Source organism: Xiphias gladius, chromosome 12 (genome assembly GCF_016859285.1).
Source record: "Xiphias gladius isolate SHS-SW01 ecotype Sanya breed wild chromosome 12, ASM1685928v1, whole genome shotgun sequence".
Classification (NCBI taxonomy): domain Eukaryota; kingdom Metazoa; phylum Chordata; class Actinopteri; order Istiophoriformes; family Xiphiidae; genus Xiphias; species Xiphias gladius.
This window is the reverse complement of record NC_053411.1, coordinates 16,248,722-16,269,507: the sequence shown is the minus strand read 5'-3', so window position 1 is coordinate 16,269,507 and position 20,786 is coordinate 16,248,722. Positions and strand designations below refer to the sequence as shown.

General features: G+C 41.7%; 1 protein-coding gene across 1 annotated transcript in view; it reads left to right on the top strand.

The window, feature by feature from the left end:
* col4a6 (collagen, type IV, alpha 6) overlaps nucleotides 1-20,786 on the top strand; it is a 134,536-nt gene that overhangs the window by 62,796 nt on the left and 50,954 nt on the right. Inside the window, 1 exon segment of the mRNA XM_040140660.1 lies at nucleotides 14,148-14,225. Within this exon segment, the coding sequence (XP_039996594.1) occupies nucleotides 14,148-14,225 (78 nt within the window).

The window sequence follows — 20,786 nt, the reverse complement described above, 5'->3', positions numbered from 1 at the left end:
GGCTCTACTTTGCTACACCACTTGAAACCAAATCTTAAATGTCCCTTCGTGGTCCAATGTTATTTTGCTTCTCTAACTCTTTCATAAATACTGACTTGTGGTGTAACATTACTGTCAAACAGTGTAAACATTTTGTGGTCAGATGTAAAGTATGTTCTATCAACACTTCCATCAGGGGATGTGATATATAATCCCTTCGCTGAAACGAGCCGATGTGGCGCAGTGAGAAAAGTTTCAGGACCAACGTTGTTTACATCTTGTTGTTGAATCTAAAAGTAGTATAACAATTTTCATTCTGGTTTTTAATTTCCTTTTATATATATTTTTGTATTGGTACATATTTCTCTCACCTACATTTGACATCTACTGCATGTATGCTGTAACATGTAGGACGTATGATCTCACTACTTATGGATACAATATGTGCAGTACATGGGAGAATAGACCATTTGTATACTCAGGTATCCAACTGCAATTAAAAAATCACAAAAATTAAAAAGAATCACACAAAATAAAGAGTTGTCGTTGAAATGTTGACGAAGATGCACAAAGCAGAACTCCAAAGCAGAGTGTAGCCTCCACTTGGCTTTCACTGCCAGGTGAAAATTCCCGTGTCCCAATGTTCATCCTTTCAGGAGCGGGAGAGCAGCTTTGATGGACATAAATTTTATTGATGATCCGCCTTCATCTGTCTTAGTTCACGAGTCGAAACACGACAGACAGTCAGGAATTTGAGCGACGAGTGCTGTTTCCCTGCCATCTCTTTGTGCCAGTCCTTCCCGTCCCAGCTCCCGTTGGCATGCTGGCGTGTAATTTATAACTGAATTACAGCTAAACACACACTTCCTCCGCTCCATCGATCATACTGCGTTCTTCCCCCTCTTTGTCTGTGCTCTTGTCCAGACAGCGGCCTGCAGTTTGTTTTGGCTCTGACCCACTACCTTTGTCTCAGGCTTTGTTGACTGCAGATTTTTGCTGCATGCAACGTCTCAAACCTCTTTTTTTTTTAATGAAGTGAAGTGACATCATCAAGCTTGGTTGGTTCCAAGTGTGAATCTGCGTCTGTGCTGGAAGGTGGAGGATGCACAGATAAATTTAGACTTGAGTCTGGAGTCTGTGTCTCATGATGACTAATCATATCCACTGCCGATAGGAGAGGTGATTGAGACAATGGAAAAAATGTTTGTACGCCAGGGGAATCACAATCTTATTGTTGGGCTGATGAATGAAAGAATTATGTGATAGTCATTTTTTCCACACCTGACTTGTGTTTCCGATTTTTGTTCTTTTGAGGTAAGATCTGTTATCATCTCAGTGAGGTTTAAAATGAAATGATACCCTTTCTGCTCCTTCTGTCTGACACTGGTTTAAAAAACAATTCTTCTGATTCTTCGTCCGATCCAGACCACTGTAATGGTTGTTGACCCTGCATGAACTTTAAAACTGATACACCGGTCTACACTTGGTGGCTTGTGTCTATTTTCATGCGCTGTTTTTGCTGACAGAGTGGAGTTATAGCTCGACTGGAGAGCGGGCGAGAGAGAAACCAAACCCAGACCGGAAGCTCATATGCTGACGATGTGGACTGTTGGACAGGGTCTTGGCGAGAGGTCTGAATATTGTTGGCGGAGGGGTCAGGGTGGGAGTCTAAACTTGGAACATTAATGGAAGTAGGGGGGGAGATCATGTGACCTCGGAGACCCCCACCCCCCCGTGAGGTCACACTGGTGCTGGTGTTGGTTGTCAGGGCAACAGTATTCCTGTCCACATAGGAGAAGACATTTGATTGGGTGGTGCTGTTACACGTTATGAGGGGATCCTCGCACTTGCTGCTACAATGTCTGCAAATAAGTCACACTGTTTGTGTCAGGATGTCTCAATTTAACCATAAACCTGCCTCATTGTGAAGTTTTTGAGTATTTCCTGAGTCCAATGGTTCCTTAACTGGTTCCCAAGGGGTTTTTGAAAGGGTCCTAAGGGGTTTTCAGTTAGGTTATGGTAAGAATAGGGCTGGAATTATCCTATATTTTTTGTTATTGTCAACAAATCCCATGAAAAGACGAATGCCAACAATGTGGTAGTCCATCATTCAGTATTTTCCTACTTCCCCACCATTTGTGGGTGTAAAGGCCCAAAATCCACTGGTTCCTACTGAAGATGTAAATCTTCAAAATGGGTCACAAATCGAAAGTTTCATTTTTAAAAAAGGTTAATTCCCTAAAACCGGTGGGCACCCTCACTTTTTATCAAATGTTTCTAAAAACGGAAGCAAAGAGTGCATTTGTTGGAGTATTTTCAGTGGTGGATTCATAAACATTCTGAGCTCTAATGAGTAAGCTATATCATGGATACACCACTCAGACAATACTTGTTAGTAGGGTCAATTCACTGTTGGTTTTGGTCTTTTTTATGGGATTTGTTGACAATGAGAAAAATATAGTGTCTCCACAACTGTCCCATTGACTTTTATTTTAATTTTTTTAGTATTCATGAGTGCGAGTGCAGAAATAGTAGTACGCATTTGATGTCTCAGTCACTTCGTTGTAATCCTTGTGTACAATGTGGTGCAAACACAGGACAAACAAAAATTTAGCGTAAGAGGACTTGCCGTGTTCTCCCTGAATTTGACAACACATTTCTTGGGTAGAAAACACAAGACTTGCATTACAAGGCATCCATTACTAGGACTGTCATGTGCCGGCACACTCTCAAGTCAAGTCCATAGAGGTGGTAATAAACTGCCTGCTGATAGCCAATCAACGAAATTTGGGTTTTGACTTAATGCTGGGGAGTTTCGGTGTGGACGGCAGACTTTCAGAAAATCTGAAAACACGGAAACTTTCAAAAGTGAACTGAATCAGATTCATCCACATCTGTTTGGGAGTTGTTGACATGGAAAAAAAAAAGACAAAACAAAAGAAAAACAGTGATCCCATCGTGACTACAAAGGAATGGTTAGTGCCCCTAATCAGGAAAGTATCACAGGTGTGTCAGAGAGTTCTGGCATCGCAGATCAATCTTCCTTTTGCTGATAATATCTTCTTCTCTTTATGTACTGCACATGCATGTGAGGGATCTGGGCAGGGTTGCAATACCAGGCACGAGACCTGAGGATATACTAAACAAACCCGTACAAGTGGTATTAGTAAAAACATGTAGCCTAGCTCCCGTACTGTCTGCTTGCCCATTCTCGCCCTGGTTCATTTTGTACTGAAAAAACATGATAAAATTGCTAAATTCCCCCCCCCCCCTCAAGTCTCTAATTATGTCCATGAAGGGAAAGAAAAAAAAAAAGGGAGAGAGATCGGGACAGACATAGAGGGAGAGAGCCAACAAGGCTAGGCAGGTAGAGCCCTAATCCTGTCTAATAGCAACGTTTCTGTTCCATCATGACTGCAGAATCTTTAGCCAGAGGAAAGAGGGAGAGTGATTGGTGTGTGCGTGTGTACACAGTATACAGGTTTTTGCATGTGTGCAAGCAAGTAAAGGTTTATAGGTTTATTATCAGTGGTGGAAAGTAACTAAGTGCATTTAATCACGTACAATTTTAAGGTGTACCTTACTTGAGTATTTCCACTTGATGCTACTTTATACTACATTTCAGTGGAAATATTGTACTTTTTTGCTTCACTAGGTGCCTTTAACAGCAATAGATTACTAGTTTCTTTGCAGATTTACATACAAAACATGTGACGATACTCTAAAATACGGTGCATCATTTTTCAACTAAACTGTTCCACAATAGTTAATGTAGTTAAAATTAGCTCTGTCTTGAATGCTACAATATTAAAATGCTTCTTACATGTTAATGCATCTATAATGTTAATCTGATTGTATTAAATAATATATCACTCTGAAAGGCTTCTTTTCTACCTAATGAGTACTTTTACTTTTGATATTTTTACTACATTTTGTTGAGCGGGGGAGAGTGTTTTGCAGACTTCTTGCCTCGGGTCTTGCCTCACAGGCCGCCCTACTTTATTGCTGGAGGTTGTTGGGGTAGTATGTAGCCTGAAAGGAATTAAAAAAAAAAAAAATCATTCAATCTGTTTTAATTTACAGTAAGTTAGTGAACCGCAGTCTTCTTGTAATAAAGATGCAAACAAGTCCACAACAGTTGTCTATCAGAAAGTATCCGGTATCGGGGCTGCAAATAATTACTATTAATTACTATTACTATAATTACTGATTAAACTGTTAATTATTGTTAAAATAGTGAAAAATAATTTCTTTAAACACAGAGGTTGTCCTCAGATTCCTCGTTTTGTCCAACCACCAGTTCAAAACTCAAAGAGGCTCAACTTACAGTGATTTGAAACAGAGAAAGGGTCCTGCCAATAATTAACTCTGAGAAGCTAGATTGAGAATGTGTTCGGAAATAAAAGCTCTAAATAAATGATTATTTAATTATCAAGAGCGCGGGCCCGCCTTAGAGTACGTTGTCCATTATTCGTCCATTTATGGACAATGCATGAAAGCGCTCTGGGTGAATGGGAGGCTCAATTTAAAAGCATTCTGTGTAAAAGTGCTACATAAATCAGCGCTACATACCGTGTTTGTCACATGCACAGGTAAACTAATGTGAGAGATTCTTGTGTGTGCTTTGGTGTGTTTGCTCGGCGTTTTTCTTGGAACGGAGTTTCCTCGATTTTTGTCTTGTTGCAGCCAAATGTCAAGGTGTCATGAAAGATGCTGCGTTCCCGTTAGACTGGCAGCTTTTTCTGACACACCTGTACATACTGTACAGGGCGTTTTCGTCAAAAACTAACAGGAGCTCGCGCACACACACACACACACACACACACACACACACACTCTCTTAAAATATTGTATCTCAACTGTCAGTGATCCATATAGTTACATTCTTGCTTCGTGTTGTATCAGAGGTGGTTTGTGATATCTGACCTTTTTCTTACCCACAGGCATCACATTTTTATGTCTCAATAATTCTTATAAAAGACTGCTGCGTGTTTGTTCTCTAGTATGTCCTTAAGGTGACTGTGATAGACAGCGAAGCGCAGGGGATTTTTTTTTTTCCATACTAACTTTTGTTTTCCAGGTGATTTACTCGGATAAATGTCCAATAAATCAGCTGGTCTGGTGTTAGTTTCGTGCTGTGTTTGCAAGTACAGGATTTTCTTTTTGATAATTCCGTCGGTCCTCTGTGTCAGGGGCATATGGCACTTGGAAGGAGCTTATCTCTCTAAATCTCAGTTTAATTTGACTCTGCCAGAAAAGCCACACAATGCAGTGCATTTAAAGGCTTTTGACATTAAAGTATTTCACAACGTTAACACAGTCTCAACAGGATTTGAGATTGGGAAATGCAGAGGGCAAGATTTCCGTCATGTTGTTTACCATCCGCTAACATGAAGTCACAAAATGCATCTGAAAAGGAAAAGTTCATGGCTACTAATATCATCTGCTCTGTTTAAGGACCATTGTTTTTTTTTTTACTTAACCGTTCTGTTTTTCCAAAACTTGTGGTAGAGTTGCAGAAATTGGTGTCCGTTCATTCCTGAACGATACGATTATCAGTTTGCAGACTCTGGAAATCTGCTGCAGATCCGTTAGCCATTACACTGATCATCAACTCTGCATCCATTTTTGGGCAGTTTTCCATTACTTTTGGATGTTCAGTTTCATGGATTACACAACTCGAGCAAGTCTCAAAGTGCAAAGTGTGCTAATTGATTTCGATAGCATTCAAAAGTTAATGGAAGCCCACGGTAGCATGGAGGACGAGAAAGGAACGTTCAGAAAGCTTTTTGAAAAACATTCAAAATATGCAGTACGGCCCTTTTAGGGACACAATTGTCATTTGTGGCATTTTATATTAATTGAAATCAAATATTTACATCAGAAACTTTTCTTTTTTGTTGAGTTTTAAATCTTGTGCTTATAAAACATCTTTGGAACTGTTTTCGTAGTTTTCCAAAAGTGGGAATAACGCCTCTTCTCTGCATTTCTGAGTAGGACCTTATCTGAAGTATATCCCTTTTTTCTGCAATCAGCAGCGGTTTATTTACGCTCGCAGCCTTCGGCCGTGTCAAGTGGCTGCGTACGATGTCCTGTTTGGGTCCGTTTCAGCATCACAAATTTCCACCGTCCGGCCAAGTTATAGATGACCTGACTCCAGCTGGGTGGCCCTGTCAAGGGGAACACACACAACACTGCACGTGAGCTTATTCACGACATGCAGGAATATCTGAATGCATAAATGAAATCTATGAAATTGTACTTTCACGGGCTCGGATGCACAGACATGCACACAAAGCTCCTCATTTGTCGCTTGTACACATAATACCATGTTTGTGAGTTTATATACAGTCCACACTGCTCACACACACACACACACACACACACAAAAAAGCAGCATGGAATAAACAGAAGTAAACCAGGAGTGCTGGAGGCCTAAACACAGCTGGTTAGTGTGCTGTGGTGGATGTCAGGGTCACAGATGGCCCTGAGAGATGAAGAGGAGTAAGAATGCAGAAGGAAGGGAGGAAGAGCTGGGAGGAGGAAGGGAAGACAAAAATATTGAGATACGGTGATTAAAAAAAAAAGGAGAGGAAAGAAAGATGGGGAGGATATTGGAGAGAGAGGAAAGAGAGTCTTTACCTTTCTCCTCTTATCTCCACCATGTCTTTCTTTATTTGCCTAAGAAGTCACAACCTGCCATTTCTCTTGTTTTTTTTCCCTTCAGGTTGTTCCTCAACGTCAGGTTCAGGCAAAGGTGAAATGTAAAGCGACTCCTCCGGGGTCAAACAGCATTTCCAAACACATTTTTCACCATTCTCACTGCCAAGTCAGCGGATCTCAGTTGGATCTTCTTGTGAAAAACAGACACCTGCTCCTCCTTTCAAGTAATCAGCGCGTTCATTGATTTGTAGTGTGCAATGACAGTTTGACGGACAGGTGTTGGAGTAAACGATGCCATGACATGCTGACTGACAGGGTGTGGATGAAACAGATCCCTTTGCAGCACTTAGTAGGGGAAGCATGAAGGGCCAGTTTTGGGTTTTGAGGCAGTTAGTTCTTTTTAAAATATCTTGCGCAACATCTAAAGTTTAACATCTAAAGCGGTTGCTGCTGTGGTGTCCCAGAATTGCCTTGTCAGTCAAACAGTTTGAGTAGGACTTTGACATCTTTTCCTTTGCATAACTTTTTTTGTTGTTGATGATGTTGATTTTTTTCTTCCCCCAATCAAATCAGAAACCCATGGCTTCTGGTGAGGAAGGAGGATTTTCCAAATTAGTAGCAATTAAAGAATTGACACTGAAAGCAAATTTGATTAATTGGCAACTACTTTTAATCGAGTCATTCAACTAGCAAAAATGTCCAACAGTCTCTTGTCCCAGGTTCTCAAATGCTAGGATTTGCGACTTTATATGATAGTAAAGGTCTTTTATGGTTGGTTAAGGCCAAGCAAGTAATTTGAAGACATTACATTTGCTTTCCTTTTTCTTTCTAAATTGTCGCCAACATTTTCACAATTTCATTTACAAAATGATTGAAGGAATGGTTTGACAATTTTTGGAACATGCTTTTTTTGCTTTTCTTGCTTTCTTGCTGATTAGATAGATGAGAAGATCAATTCAGCGTTTCATTCCTGCATCGTGAACATGAAGCTGTGGCCAAGAGACACTTGGGGGAACAGCTAGCCTGGCCCTGTCCAAAGTTTTAAAAAAAGGTTTTTCAGTTTTTCAACAAATCGAACGTGATATGTTAATTATGGAGCTTTAGGGGCTTAGTAAGCATTTTTTCTTTGCTGTGGACAGAGCCAAGCCAGCTGTTTCCCTCTGCTGGCTTGGCAGAACAATCTGCTAATACATAATGCCAGTTATGGAAACTGATTAATGGTGACTTCGCACTGTTTGCAAAGGGTTGTGGAGCATTCTTGTCCATCTTCCAATCCGAGGCTGCCTCTCTGACCCTCGAACAAACCACCACCATCATGTTACACTACATATCTATCCATCATGCTGTATCTATATATCTCTATAACCTACGAATCACGCGAGGCTTTATCACTTCTATCCTGTCTCATCATGCATGTTGTCTCGACCATATAGCTCAGAAAGCGCCGGTGTATACCATGTTCTGGGCAACCCCAGACTCAACCTTCATCAGGATAACATCAGCAGACCCTGTAGGAATGAACGGGCAAGTCCAGGCGTCAGCCGTTACCCACGAGCTTCCACTCTCAGCTGTGCGCCGTGCAGGAGGTTTTTGAGCAGACGGTATTACGGAAGGCTTTTAAAAGTCTCAGTTAGACGCGCATACATGAAAGTGTTTGGACAGCAAAGTTTGAGCAAACAGGGAAGATTGATTGCGGAACATTAGCTAGAGCTGAAAGACGCATAGCTGGGTAATGCCGGGATGACAGAATGAAAGAAAGGATGATGTGTTTCAGCACGGTGTTGAGTTCATCCAGACAAGTGGGAACGTGCCTGCCCTATCACATTATATCGGTGAATGTATGCAAATTATGAGCATACATGCACGGAACCCTGCAGTGGGTTTACACTCCTTTTAACTTAAACATTAGCATAAAGGGTCGGTTCACTCAAATCACAAAACAATATATATATTCTAGAGTATGAGGTAGGGCAGTAACACCTTACTTAGTAAAACAGTACAGTAGCGTTACAGTTTGAAACTTCATAATTACTGTATATCGCAGTTACTGTGATGCTCTGTTGCTTCAGCATTTCGGAGGTTGGCTTGTTTGCCGTTTTACCCAGATTTTGTTGGGACGGTTGATGTATGCAGTCCGTCCCTGTCGGCAGACCGGTTGGAAAGCGTCGGCGCTCGGTGTCTGGCTGGATGTGTGGGGAGGCAGTAAGCTTCCGCAGAAGGAGTGCTGCTAACACTAGCCACTGCTACGAGCACATTTGGGCATCTCCCGGGTTTTTGTTCGGAGTAAAGGGACTTGTGAATCCTGCGGCCTCACGGGGCTTCCGGATTGCCGCGTTATCCGCCATCTGCAGCCACTGCTACCGCCCCGGTGCGGTGAAAGTGAATGGAGCTGTGTCTGTGCTGCTCAAAGTGTGAAGAAACTACAGCTGAAACTCGCCAGCAGCAGTGGCTCTTCGAGAACCATGGACCCGTATGCTTGCAGACATCGCTGTCAACAGTTTTCATCGTTTTTTTTTTTTTTTTTTTAAATAGTTCTAATGAAAAGTAAAACTTCAGGATATGTTCTGTGGACAGTTTTCCTACCTAATTATTCAGCAGGAAGACCCGAGACTGTTGGTTTGGCCGGATAATTGGAAGTGGAAAAGTATGTTTTTTATAAGATCGGTGAACTGGCCCGTTAATTTTAACTCTAGAACAAGGCCATGGATCCTGAATAGCCTTTTACTTTAGATTAATTTTTTCATTCGTTTATAAAACAATCTCACCCTAAGCTTTCAGTTTCCGACACACAGTCTTCTTTAGAAGATATCCATCTGCAAATCAGTTACAACTGCTGAGGAGGACTGTATGATATGATCAAAAGTTACAGAACAGCTACTAAATGGATCTTGTTTGTTTGACAGCTCCTGCTTCCGATGTCAAGAATAAACCTTGTATCTCAAGTCTCTTTTTTTTTTTCTTTTTTCTTTTTTTTTTGCATCCTGTTGCTTTTTTTTTTTAGGACTTTTTGGTTCTGGTAATGTGGTAATGATAGTGCAGCTTTAAAACAAGCGTGCACACACAGGTTGTGTTTCAGTGCATGTAAGATGATGAGATGATCAAGTAGCTCTCTCTGTCTTCAGATTATTGTCCTCATATTACACTTTTTTTTTTTTAAAAGACTGTCTTTGTTCTCGATGGGAGACTATAGCCGTGTTGTTTGTGTGTGTGTGTGTGTGTGTGTGTGTGTGTGTGTGTGTGTGTGTGTGTGTGTGTGTGTGTGTGTGTGTGTGTGTGTGTGTGTGGGAGTGTTCGCTTTTGTACTTCTTTCATTGTGAGGCGCAGTTTTTTGATCTTCCAAGTGAGGACATTATTGGAGAGTCTGGACATTTTATGAGGTCTTCGCTCTTTTGAAGGTTTGTCTGAGGATTTAGGCTTGGTTTCAGGGTTAGGGTTAAAATTAGGTTTAGGTTAAAGAGGGTCCTCGCCTGTATATAAGCGCATTATGTGTAGTCGTCGGAGCTTTAGATGTGTCTAAAGATCCAAATGCCTGCTCCATGCCCTGCTCCATGGGATTCTACTAACCTCTAATAATTCTTTATTGAGTGGATGCATCCCTGTTTGCCTAATTGTCCTCCTCCTCCGTATTCAACACCACATCACACGTGAGGTTGAATGTTCTCCCTCGGGCGCCGGCTTAGCATGCGTTTGCCCACATCATCCTTCGCTTTTAACTCTGGGCGTGGACAGCGTGAAGTGAGCGAGGATCAGCGCCCGAGCGCACCTCCACCTTGCTCAGGTGGAGGCTGGATCATATCTCAGAACAATGGATCTCAGGGGTAATAACAATCTGGGTCGGCCAGCTCTGACTGGATAGTACCCGAGGAAGTATTCATGCTGTAACACAAGGAGGATTATAGAACAAAATAATAAGAGGAACATAATATAGAGATGGGAACCAAGAAAGCACAAGACTTTTAGCTTTATCAAGTCTTTTTTGTCTTTCTTTTGTCATTCTCTGTTTCTTTTTTCTCATTTTTAATCCATATTTTTGCTTGAGCTTCCAATAAACAGCATAAAGCTCCCGTCCTGTCTGATTTTTTTTACCTTTTGTGGTCCTTTTTTGGGCTTAATTTGGAGAACCATTAAAGCTCTGAAGCACTTGTTTTGCTTCTATTTTTAGCCTCTTATCTCTTTAGCCTCTTTGCCAAAATTTAATTTGAGCTTCTCCCTCTTTTTTCTCCATTTCTTTTGCCCTTTTTCTATCACTCGCTATCTTTTTTTCCCCTTGCTTGTTCCCTCCGTTAGCCCAAATTTCACTTTTTCCCTGCTCACTTTCTCCCTCTTTTGCCCTCCTTCTGTCATTGTGATTAGAAGAGTTGAGGAGATCAGAGGGAAGAAAGCAGGACCAGCACCTGACCTTTCCCCTCCTTCTCTCTCTCTCTTTCTTGCTCTCTGCTCTGTACCAAGCTTGCTTTCTCCTTGTTGTGTGTTTTCCTCTCCTTTTCACTTTCATGTTTCTTTGTCTGCAGCTTTTGTGGTTGTAGCTGATTCAGTTGTCTTGGCCAGGTGCTAGCAGGCGTAGCAGTTGTAGCTGGCAGTAGTAATCTTTTGCACCTCCTTCTGAGCTTATACTGCTTAATGTGTTCACCAGTTTTCTTGTAATTTTGTAAATTCCTAAAACAAGAGATTTGAAGACATCACCTTGGGCTTTACGAAATTTTAAAGGGCATTTTAACCATTTTTTTTGGTCTAATGGCAAAATAATGAATCAATTAATCAAGAAATGTATCCGCAAATTAATCAATAATGAATATAAATGTTAGCTGAATTAAAACTTAACTAAATTGAAAATATAAGTATCTGGAAAACTTCAGTATTAGAGTATTAGTTTCAACTAGAGTCCAAAGGTTTTAGTTCTTAAATGTTGACTTTGTTATATTTTGTCATAGCATTGGTCCTATAAAGTTGTTGAAAGCTGCGTCTAACAGGTCAGACGAGTTTCTTTTTGTATGTGTGATCTGTAAATGACTATTTCTGCCGCTGCAACAACTTCTAAAAGCAGAGACCTGTTGATGACTGAGCCTGAGGAAGCCACGCCGTGAACCGCTTCGTTCTCACAGCCTTGTAAATTCTGTACAACTGAACTCAACAGTTCAGTCGATCTAGATATTTTTGGTGTGCGCTGGAATTCTTGTGCTAAACCTAAGTAGATTTTATGAGAGACCTGATCGGCAGAGTCAGTACCGGATTCAGATTTGATGAAATGCTAACGACAGGTGCGACTCAACAAACCTGATCAGAAGAGCATCTAATAATATAATACTCACACCCTGATTAAAAAACATCTAGGACTGCATCTTAAATCCATACTGTGTAATATCTTTCAGGTGCCTTCACATGGGATACACACCAGATTGTCCCAGGCTCGTATTACATTAGACTTAGACCCTAGACCAGATGAATACTAACAGGGGTCCTGGAGGGTCCCTGACCTCGGCTGTTGTGGATATGAACACACGCAGACTGCGCCCATATGAACTAATACAACCCGCACTCCTCATCGCATTTAAGCTTTGACCTGCACACTTGCTCCTTGTCCGCTCCTGTCCTCTTCATCTCCATCAGACCCCAGTCAACACCCTTTTGTCCCTCCTCACCTCCCATCCTCCCTCCTGTCCCTCTCACCTCCACGTCCTCCTCCACCCTGCCAGCGCCCTTTCATCCGCTAATCACGTTGACATGCCAGCCTTGACCCTTGAGCTCGACCCCAAAGGAGACCCCCAAATTCATGGACTCGTATGAGACGTTTGCTGATATATTCACACAGACGTGCTCGAGCGTGCTAATTAATTATCTGTGTACATGTATTTGTCACGTTTTTAACCCAGTTTAGATTCCACACACAGTATTAACACGTATAAACCCACACGTACAAATAAGCAACACTTATTTCCACTCACCATGTGGTCCATTACCTCCTACCCAGAGACCCAACGTGTGAATAGATGGCACTTTATGTTGTTTTAAGGACCTCATATATATGAGCTTATGCCATTCATATGTCAGCTTATAAAAGCTCTAAAAGCGCTGCATGATGTTTTTCATAGATATGTCAGGAATGCCACCCAGGGAACTAAAGGTTAATCTGCAGTTCACTTGGAGTTTATAAGCTACAAATGGTGTTTGGTGACACTGAGACACTGAGTTTATTTTTAATATTCCTATCCTGTATATTTCCTTCTTTTTTTCTTTTTTTTTTTTAATACCTATTTTCCACACAACCTCGGGAGGCATTGCACAGCTGCAGTTCGTATTGATTAACCTTCGAGTCCTTAGTGCAGCATCGGATCACCGCTGAAGATGCACTGCTTTCCCGGAAAGGTTCATGTGTCCAATCCCAATTGGATCTTTAAGGGCAGAGCCTTCTCCACACTGCCGATTATAGAGCGCCTGGATGCAGATAAATGTTTCCATAATCATGAATCGATTGTCTGGCATTTTACGAGGAAGCATGTTGCATAAACAACTTCTATGTAAACAACATCTGTCTTCTTTCCATTTTTTAATGTCTGCGAACCATTGTAGCATATGTTAAAGGTGGTTTACTTTAGTCTCTGGGCATCACCCAAAGATTCGTGCGATTCTGTTTTTTCACACCAAAGATGAAGCCCCTCACTCCTGGTTGCCCTGGCTGAGAAAACAAAACGTCCCGCAGGTCACAGTAGCATTATGAATGAGGTCTTGGGCTAAAGCTTCTCCATGGCTCCCGTTGGTATCACGGGACCTATTCTTTTGGTCGGCGGTTTGACTCAGGTTGCCGTTAAGTCTGGCGTGCGACTCTGTTAGAAAATCAGTGGGCAAATCAGAGTGGCTGGAGGGGACGGTCAACGGTCACACATGGAGTCATCTGGCCCCTGTTAGCAAACCTAGAAAAGAAAGGCACAAGGAGAGAAAACTAAAGGTTATAGACACAATGTTATTACAATGCAAAAGGGATAACATTTCATTGTTTAGAGCTTGAAGAACGTGATAATACATGTTACATTTGGACGCATAATTAGATCTTCATTTAAAAAAAGTAATGCACTTTATCTTTCAACGCCCAGGTTTAGCTTTGACAGGATCTGATCCTCTTTAAAATCCTGTTTAAATCCCTTTGCCTTTTTCAAACTACTGTAAATCTGCCAACTTCTCACCGATGCAGCTATTAGGATTCCTCTTACCCACATGACTCATGGTGTTACTGGGTCTTTAGATGCTCTTCTACTGCAGGTCTTGTTCTTATTGTTTAATTGTTTTTTTTTTTTTTTTTTATTCAGGAAGGGCTTTGACCAAAGACTGCTGCACTTTTGCAAAGACACGCTATGCCTTAGGCTAACGCAATTACACATTGTTGCTGGTGGTGGTGAAGTGCCTTGCTCAAAAGAAGGGAAATTGTGACATTCGCTCTTGCTACGCACAGTTTTCCACCACGAGGCAAACAAGCAACCGTTGTAATATCTTCTTCTCTCTGTTTTCCCCAGGGTAACAAGTTTGACGAGCCGTGTGCAGGCCTGGACTGCAGCGGAGGATGCAGGTGCAACCCAGAGAAAGGCAGCAGGGTGAGTCATGTCTTACCTGTATGATGCTGTTTTGGGTCCATTTTCATCTTTCTCCTATGAACACGAAAAACAGTAGCTCGTCAATATTTGGACATGCACAGTTGCGAAAGAAGGCTATTTTTGCCCCTTTTCCATACAGTCACAGAGAGAGACGTTACATTTTCTCTCAGGAATGATGCTACTTCAATAATTTCATGTCTAGTTTTGGTTGCTTTGGTCTCTTTAAATCAGCTTAGTGCGATTTTCTGCCTGGGTCGAGGTCCCACGTGCTTGCTCATAACTAATAAAGTACTAGGGATGAACTAGAAAATGTATACAACAGAAATGGCGATAGTTAGTTAACACCATTACATTATGTAGCAGTGTAAAAGTAGACATATTTTCTTGCAACATTAAGGCATTCAGCAGATATTAAATATTATCTGTTGGTTGTGAGGTTAGCTATTACGAGAAATGCAAAGTGTTCAAGGTAAAATAAATATATACGATTGTATAAAATAATTAATTTTGAATAAAAATCTATATCTGATAATCTGTTGGCCGTGGGATTAGCAAACTAAACGGCTGATTGTGTTTTTGGCAACTCTACTATCTCACAAAAAAGTGTTTAGTTCGTTAAACATCCTTTTCCGTTGAGGTTTTGATTTAAAAAAGCTGTTTTGTTCATTTAATTTGCATTACCCTCGATTCATTAAGAAACTGTGACCTCGGGGCTCCAACTTCAACTTTTATCTCTTTCCATCACACAGCTCCATAAAATAACGCCCACAAACATTGCTACTGTTTTACAGATATCAAAGTGAGCTCTGTGTCAGTTTGTGGCCTGCATGTTTCGACAGTTGTCTGTTGTCTATAGACTGTATTGCGATTCCTCCGGGCGAGGTGTCAGACTCAGACGCACATAAACACAAAACAGTGCGTGTCTTTAGACGAGGGACTCATTTTCTTGGCACTGCTACCCTGACAGTAATGTGAAGGAATTTTTTTCCGTCTTTGGGTCCTCAGGTAGCATTAGGCGGTGTTTCCGCGGGTCGCTTGGAAGTAAGCCCTGAAAGCAGAAGTTCACTGTCTGTCTCAAGGATAGCTGTGGAGTCACTGACGGAGTCAAGCCGTCCCAGTCCCCAAGAGCAGTTGACATAAGCAGCCAAGGTCGTAAAGATATGAAGGGCCCAGCCTCTGGCCGAGGGAGTGAACAGTCATAACACAGGGGCCCTCGGGCTCCGGCGCAGACTGTCTTCCCCTGGGAAAGTACTGCATGAAACATACAACATGACTTAGGTTGACGTGGTTTAATGGTCAGGATTCGGTGTCCAATAGAATCATCACACGTGTACGGATGGGTGCCGTGGTCCCATGAGGAATATCCTTATTTGGACTTGCGGTAAGTTTCGTATGTTTTTTTCTTCGTATGGGTTCAAATGCGCCCTGCAAGGAGGATGACCCTCAAAACTGGGGGGCATCACGCAGTGTTAGGTTGTATTGCTCATCTCTAATCCTCCTCGCCCGAGCTTCAGCGAACGTCCTCTGCGTAAGGCGTCTGGGTCTCCTGAAACCTCTTCCGTTAAGATTCCCGTCACAGCTAACGTCAACCGTCGTCCGTTGCCAGCGACACACCAACAACCAACATAGTAGGCACAGATATATGCAGGTGCTTTCCGCCTGTCAGCTGTTCGTGCTTTAATAGCAACAAACAGAGCAGCTCGGCTTTTCTGATTCATGGCTGTAACGTAGGCAGTTACGAGCGCAGCTTTCTGGGTGTTTTAGACGTGAGTATAAACCGGCCGGCTTCGTATACATTCCTATACATTGACAAGCTTCTAGAAATGCTCCAGCATCATCAGGTCAGAGAGGTGAAGGCTGCGAATATGTTCGGCGTAAGTGGAAGGGCTTCGCTCTCTGTCTGAAACAGCTTGAGAATATGTTTTAAAGTGTCTTTGAAAAATGCTTTGACAGCGAAACAGGTCACAAAGCAGTTGCTAAAGGGCTTTTAAAAAAAATTATAAGACATTGCCGATTTCTGATACGATGAAGGTGAAAGAATGATTTTGCATTACGGCTGTAGTGTTGTCAGGCTTTGAATTCTGCTATAAAACCTGATACACGCTTTCTTTAGAAGCTGCTGACCAAAAAAAAAAATTTCATTAGCATACCACAGAACTAAGTGGAAGGTTTAGTGTCAGACTGTGGTTTTTAATGCTGGACACTTCAGGGACTTCATTGAAATGCGGAAACATTACACTCATGTGGAATCTTTCTACGTCTGTAATTCTTCAGCAGCAGCGTACATCCAAAGGTTTTGGCTTTTTCTCAATCAGACTCTGAAACCCTGCACAACTGCAGTCAAGGGTTAAGTTCTTACAGTTTAAAAAAAAAAAAAAAATCAGTCTTAGTTCAAGCAAATATTGTCCATGAAATAGATGCTAGAACTGAGCATCAGTCAAACATTAAATATTAGATAAAGCAGAGTAGGACAGTTTTCTTTTTAGTGAAGGCTAATAGGATTTTCAGAAGTGACGGGGACACGTCCGCCCTGTCCCCCGTGGTAATCATGCCCTTAAATTGGGGCATGTTTAGCTTTAATAAAGACCTTACAGTATCAGTTTGCGCTCTTATTGCCATGTTTTACTCGTTTTGTGTTTGCCTGGATTGTCTTGGTGGAGTTTGAGTTTCTATAGGTGGCCGCCGCTGCTCACACACACATCTCCTGCCCCCCCCCCCCTTCTTCGCTCTGACTTTGTTCCGACGTAAAACAATTTAAAAAAGAATGAATAGCTGAAAAGCCCTACCCCGGCCGAAACCCTTTTGGTGTGTTCACCGCTGGCTAAAACCAGACTAACTGTAAGCTTCACACTGCAGCTCGGTCTCTTTCAGCCTGTATCCAAACAACAATTACTGTCTGACACGGAAGCCTACACTTACGGCCTGCCTACTCTACGCCGCTTTAGGTAAATAATACAGTGACGAGCGCCACATTACACCCGGGTACCTGTAGGGAAAATGATATAGCTCAGGTAATACCTCTGCACAGGCCTCCTGCTAGGCCCAAATGACACAGGCAGCAGCTATATTACCTTCTTCAGCTGTTATTGTTGTGAGCTGTTCAGGGTGGTAAGGTGCTTATTTGTCTCTTTTCAGTTTTACTTTTGTACTTACAAGTCGGTGGGGTGACGTGTGTTCTCGATCATAGTTGTTAACAACCCCGAAGTTCAACAGGTGGAAAGTAGTGCGGATCTGCGTTTGTGCACAGTTAGGGAGTCCCGGCCCGATCCTTGACGGTCTCCCTTCATGACCGGAGGTCTATGATGTGGTATCGGGGGAGGTCGGATATTTGTCAAAGGCCTATGCAACCCAAATACTCAAATGTAAGTTTACTTTAAAATGAGAGCGTTTTTTTTTTTTTTTTTTTAAAACAAAAAGTCTAATTTAGGTACTTTGACAGCAGGATAAACACCAATCCTTTGACAAACATGCACATACATTAAAAACAGCTGTTAAGTTATTGAAAAAACAAAGTGGAAGTCTGTCATAGATGAGCAGCCCGGAGACAGATGAGAACTACTCTGATGGGCAGTAAAATCCTTCATTCAAACTTGGAAGTAAACCAGTACATTTCGACTCTGAAACGAGCTGCTTGGTTTTGAGAAAATTTCTCTCCAGGGAACAACAATGAATCTTTTGGATTCTTCTCACATGCCATTCATCAGCCAATTATTTCTTTTTTTTGATCAATAGATTAAACGATTAATCAATAAAATTTCAGAAAACAGTGCCAGAGTCAAGATGACTGCTTCAAATGTCGTGTTTTGTCCAACCAACTTTCCAAAAACCAAAAAAATTCTCATTGATATAAAAACAGAGAAAAAGGGCAGCAAATAAATGAAATCAAATCCCCTCCAGACATGTTTTAAGACATTAAGTCCGTGTGTTAAACTGAAATTTAATATGCGCACAAAGAAACTTCCCTCCTCCTGCAGATGAAAGAGAAAACAGCCTTTTAGTGCCACACTTTGCGCATCCATCATTCAAGCATCCAAACGAAGTAACAATAAGCAAAACGCAGCTTTGAGCGAAGAGAAATAATTTCAAAATTTAGAGCGGTCAGTTAACTTTCTGTCCATTGCCTAATCAGTCAGCTGCTGAATTCAGCCCTGTTTAACTGCTAAACTAACTTTTGTAGTGTTTAAATTTAAAGTATTTAGATACTGAGCAGCCAACCTAAAAAAAAAAGGGGGGGGGGGTTCCTGTTCACTTTGCCTTATCATTTTCCCTTAACAACAAAAAAACCAAGCTTTTAAATCTTTCTTTCTATCTCGGTGTGACTGAAAGTTCATCTGTCGGCATCCGCAGCCTTATCACAGCTGTGCTCTTTGCATGATATGAGATAGAAAAAAAAGTTTACTTAGGTCTGGAGCAGAATCAGTCAGTTTTCTCTTTCTCCTGCCTGATTTCAGCGGATGTTCTCTATCAAAGTTCACACGGACGTGAATTCTGTCCGTCACATCGTGCAGGAGCCGCGCCTGCGAGGAGCTTTGGCACCTTTCGCTAAAAAACGTAACGCAAGTAATGAGCTGAATTAAAGGCAGCTGCCGCTTACTGATGCTTACTTACTGATGCTAACTGACGGAGTGTAGATGTTGTCACATATGATTTTGGTGATGCTCTGTTGATCCCTGAGGGGTGAACCGTTGTCTCTCTGCCGCCGCCCGTCAGAGCACAGGGTCAGCCATGAACCAGAACAAATGATAGGGTTTTATCAAAAGTTAATCTCTGAGGAGAAATCAACCATGGGAATCTGATCCGGAGTCGCAGAGCGAGTAGCGGACCGTCCCATACGAATACAGCTACTCATACTCTACAGATATTAATACTTAAGAAGAAGTAAATGTATTGGTACAGAGGAGTAAAAGCTATACAAACCTCACTTGAAGTTTACTTGCTTGGAAAAAGAAAAAGGGAATTGCTGAAAGAGATTACTGCCGTTAACGTCTAAAGGAATAGTTCAAAATCTTAGGAGTTTGACGAAGAAGAAGATTGATTCCACTCTCGTGTCTGTACACTGAATATGATAGATGTACCTGGTTATTTCCGCCGGTGTACAGTCATGTTAAAGTTCCCCGTGTGCATCGGAGCACTGAATTTTTCATTTGCATCACAAAGTGCATTTTATTTGCACTTTGTCACTAAAAACAAAACGTAAGCCTGAAAAAAAGCCTTGCAGCAAATTTCATACACATAAAATGTACCAGTTTTCCACCTTTTGAATGAAAATGCTCCTCATATTTTCACGTTGCTCATGCTGTTTACCCTCCAGAGACGTTTCGGCTCAGATGGCACCGCACACTAGAACATTGTGTTACTTATAGCAGAGGACGGCAGGACTGGCATGCCAAGACATAATAATATGACCTGTAGACGTCTCCTGCAGCCAAATGTGGCATGAAAACAAGCATCCGGCAGTGGGGAGGAAAAACACACCTTTCGTCAGCTTTGTGTGCCTAAAAAGGATAAAGAGGCCCCGAATAAATGTACCAGATAAATTTAGAAGCTTTTGTGGCTCATTCTCTTATCATCTATAGCTGTTAAATCCATTGCAAGTGCCTGAGTAAGACCCCGCTCCCTTGGGTGATATAACGTCCAACCCCAACACAAACACACCAGAGACACAGTCCAGACGGCGTGTGTTGGTTTTAGTTGGTTTTCATTACTAATAGCCAAAGGGCTTTAGTTTTACTGAGACTTAAAGCTCTGAGACTCTTTACTTTAGTCTTTCCTGGACTTAATATCTGTGTCATATTGGATCCATTAGGTCCAAAAACATCCGCTCCCATTGGGAAAACCCTGAGGGTCAGAGGTCAGTCTTAAGGATGACAGAATGGTTTGTCTGTGTGTCTGTGTGTGCGTGTGTGTTCTAGCAGTGGTTGGGTCAACACACCGCGGCATTTCAAGTTGCAGAGCAGTCAGGAAGTGGGTGCTTTATTTAATTTTGTCAGACCTCCATCTGTGTCGATGAGAAACAGAGAAACTTCCTATTTTTGACGAGTTGCCAGAGGGGTCAGCTCAACATTTTCTGTGTCCTGCTGGACAATTACAAACCTTAAAAAAAAGACATGATCTGTACCATATTTTACTCTTACTAATCTTAACTACTCCACTCTTTAGTGTTTGGTTGTGATGACGAAAATAAAGCATATGGCAAGAGGCACCATCCATTAATCGTTTAGCTCGTAAAAGTTTCCCGGTGCCCAAAGCGATGTCTTCAAATTCGCTTTACAGTAATGTAAAAATTATATAAAGATATAAAATGGTGAAAAGCAGCAAATCCTCACATTTGAGAAGCTGAAAATAGAAAAGGATTGGCATTTTTGATTGATCACCTACTAAATAACAATTAATCAATTACAAAAACGGTTCTAATCCGTACATCATCTAGTCATTTTACTTACACAGCCGCTGTGATAACAGCTGAGAGAGGTGTCCGCTCCAGCAAAAACGTATAATGTTGACATGAAGCCTTTAGCAAGAGAAGTATGTAAGTGTGATAGAGAGAGAGAGAGGGACACA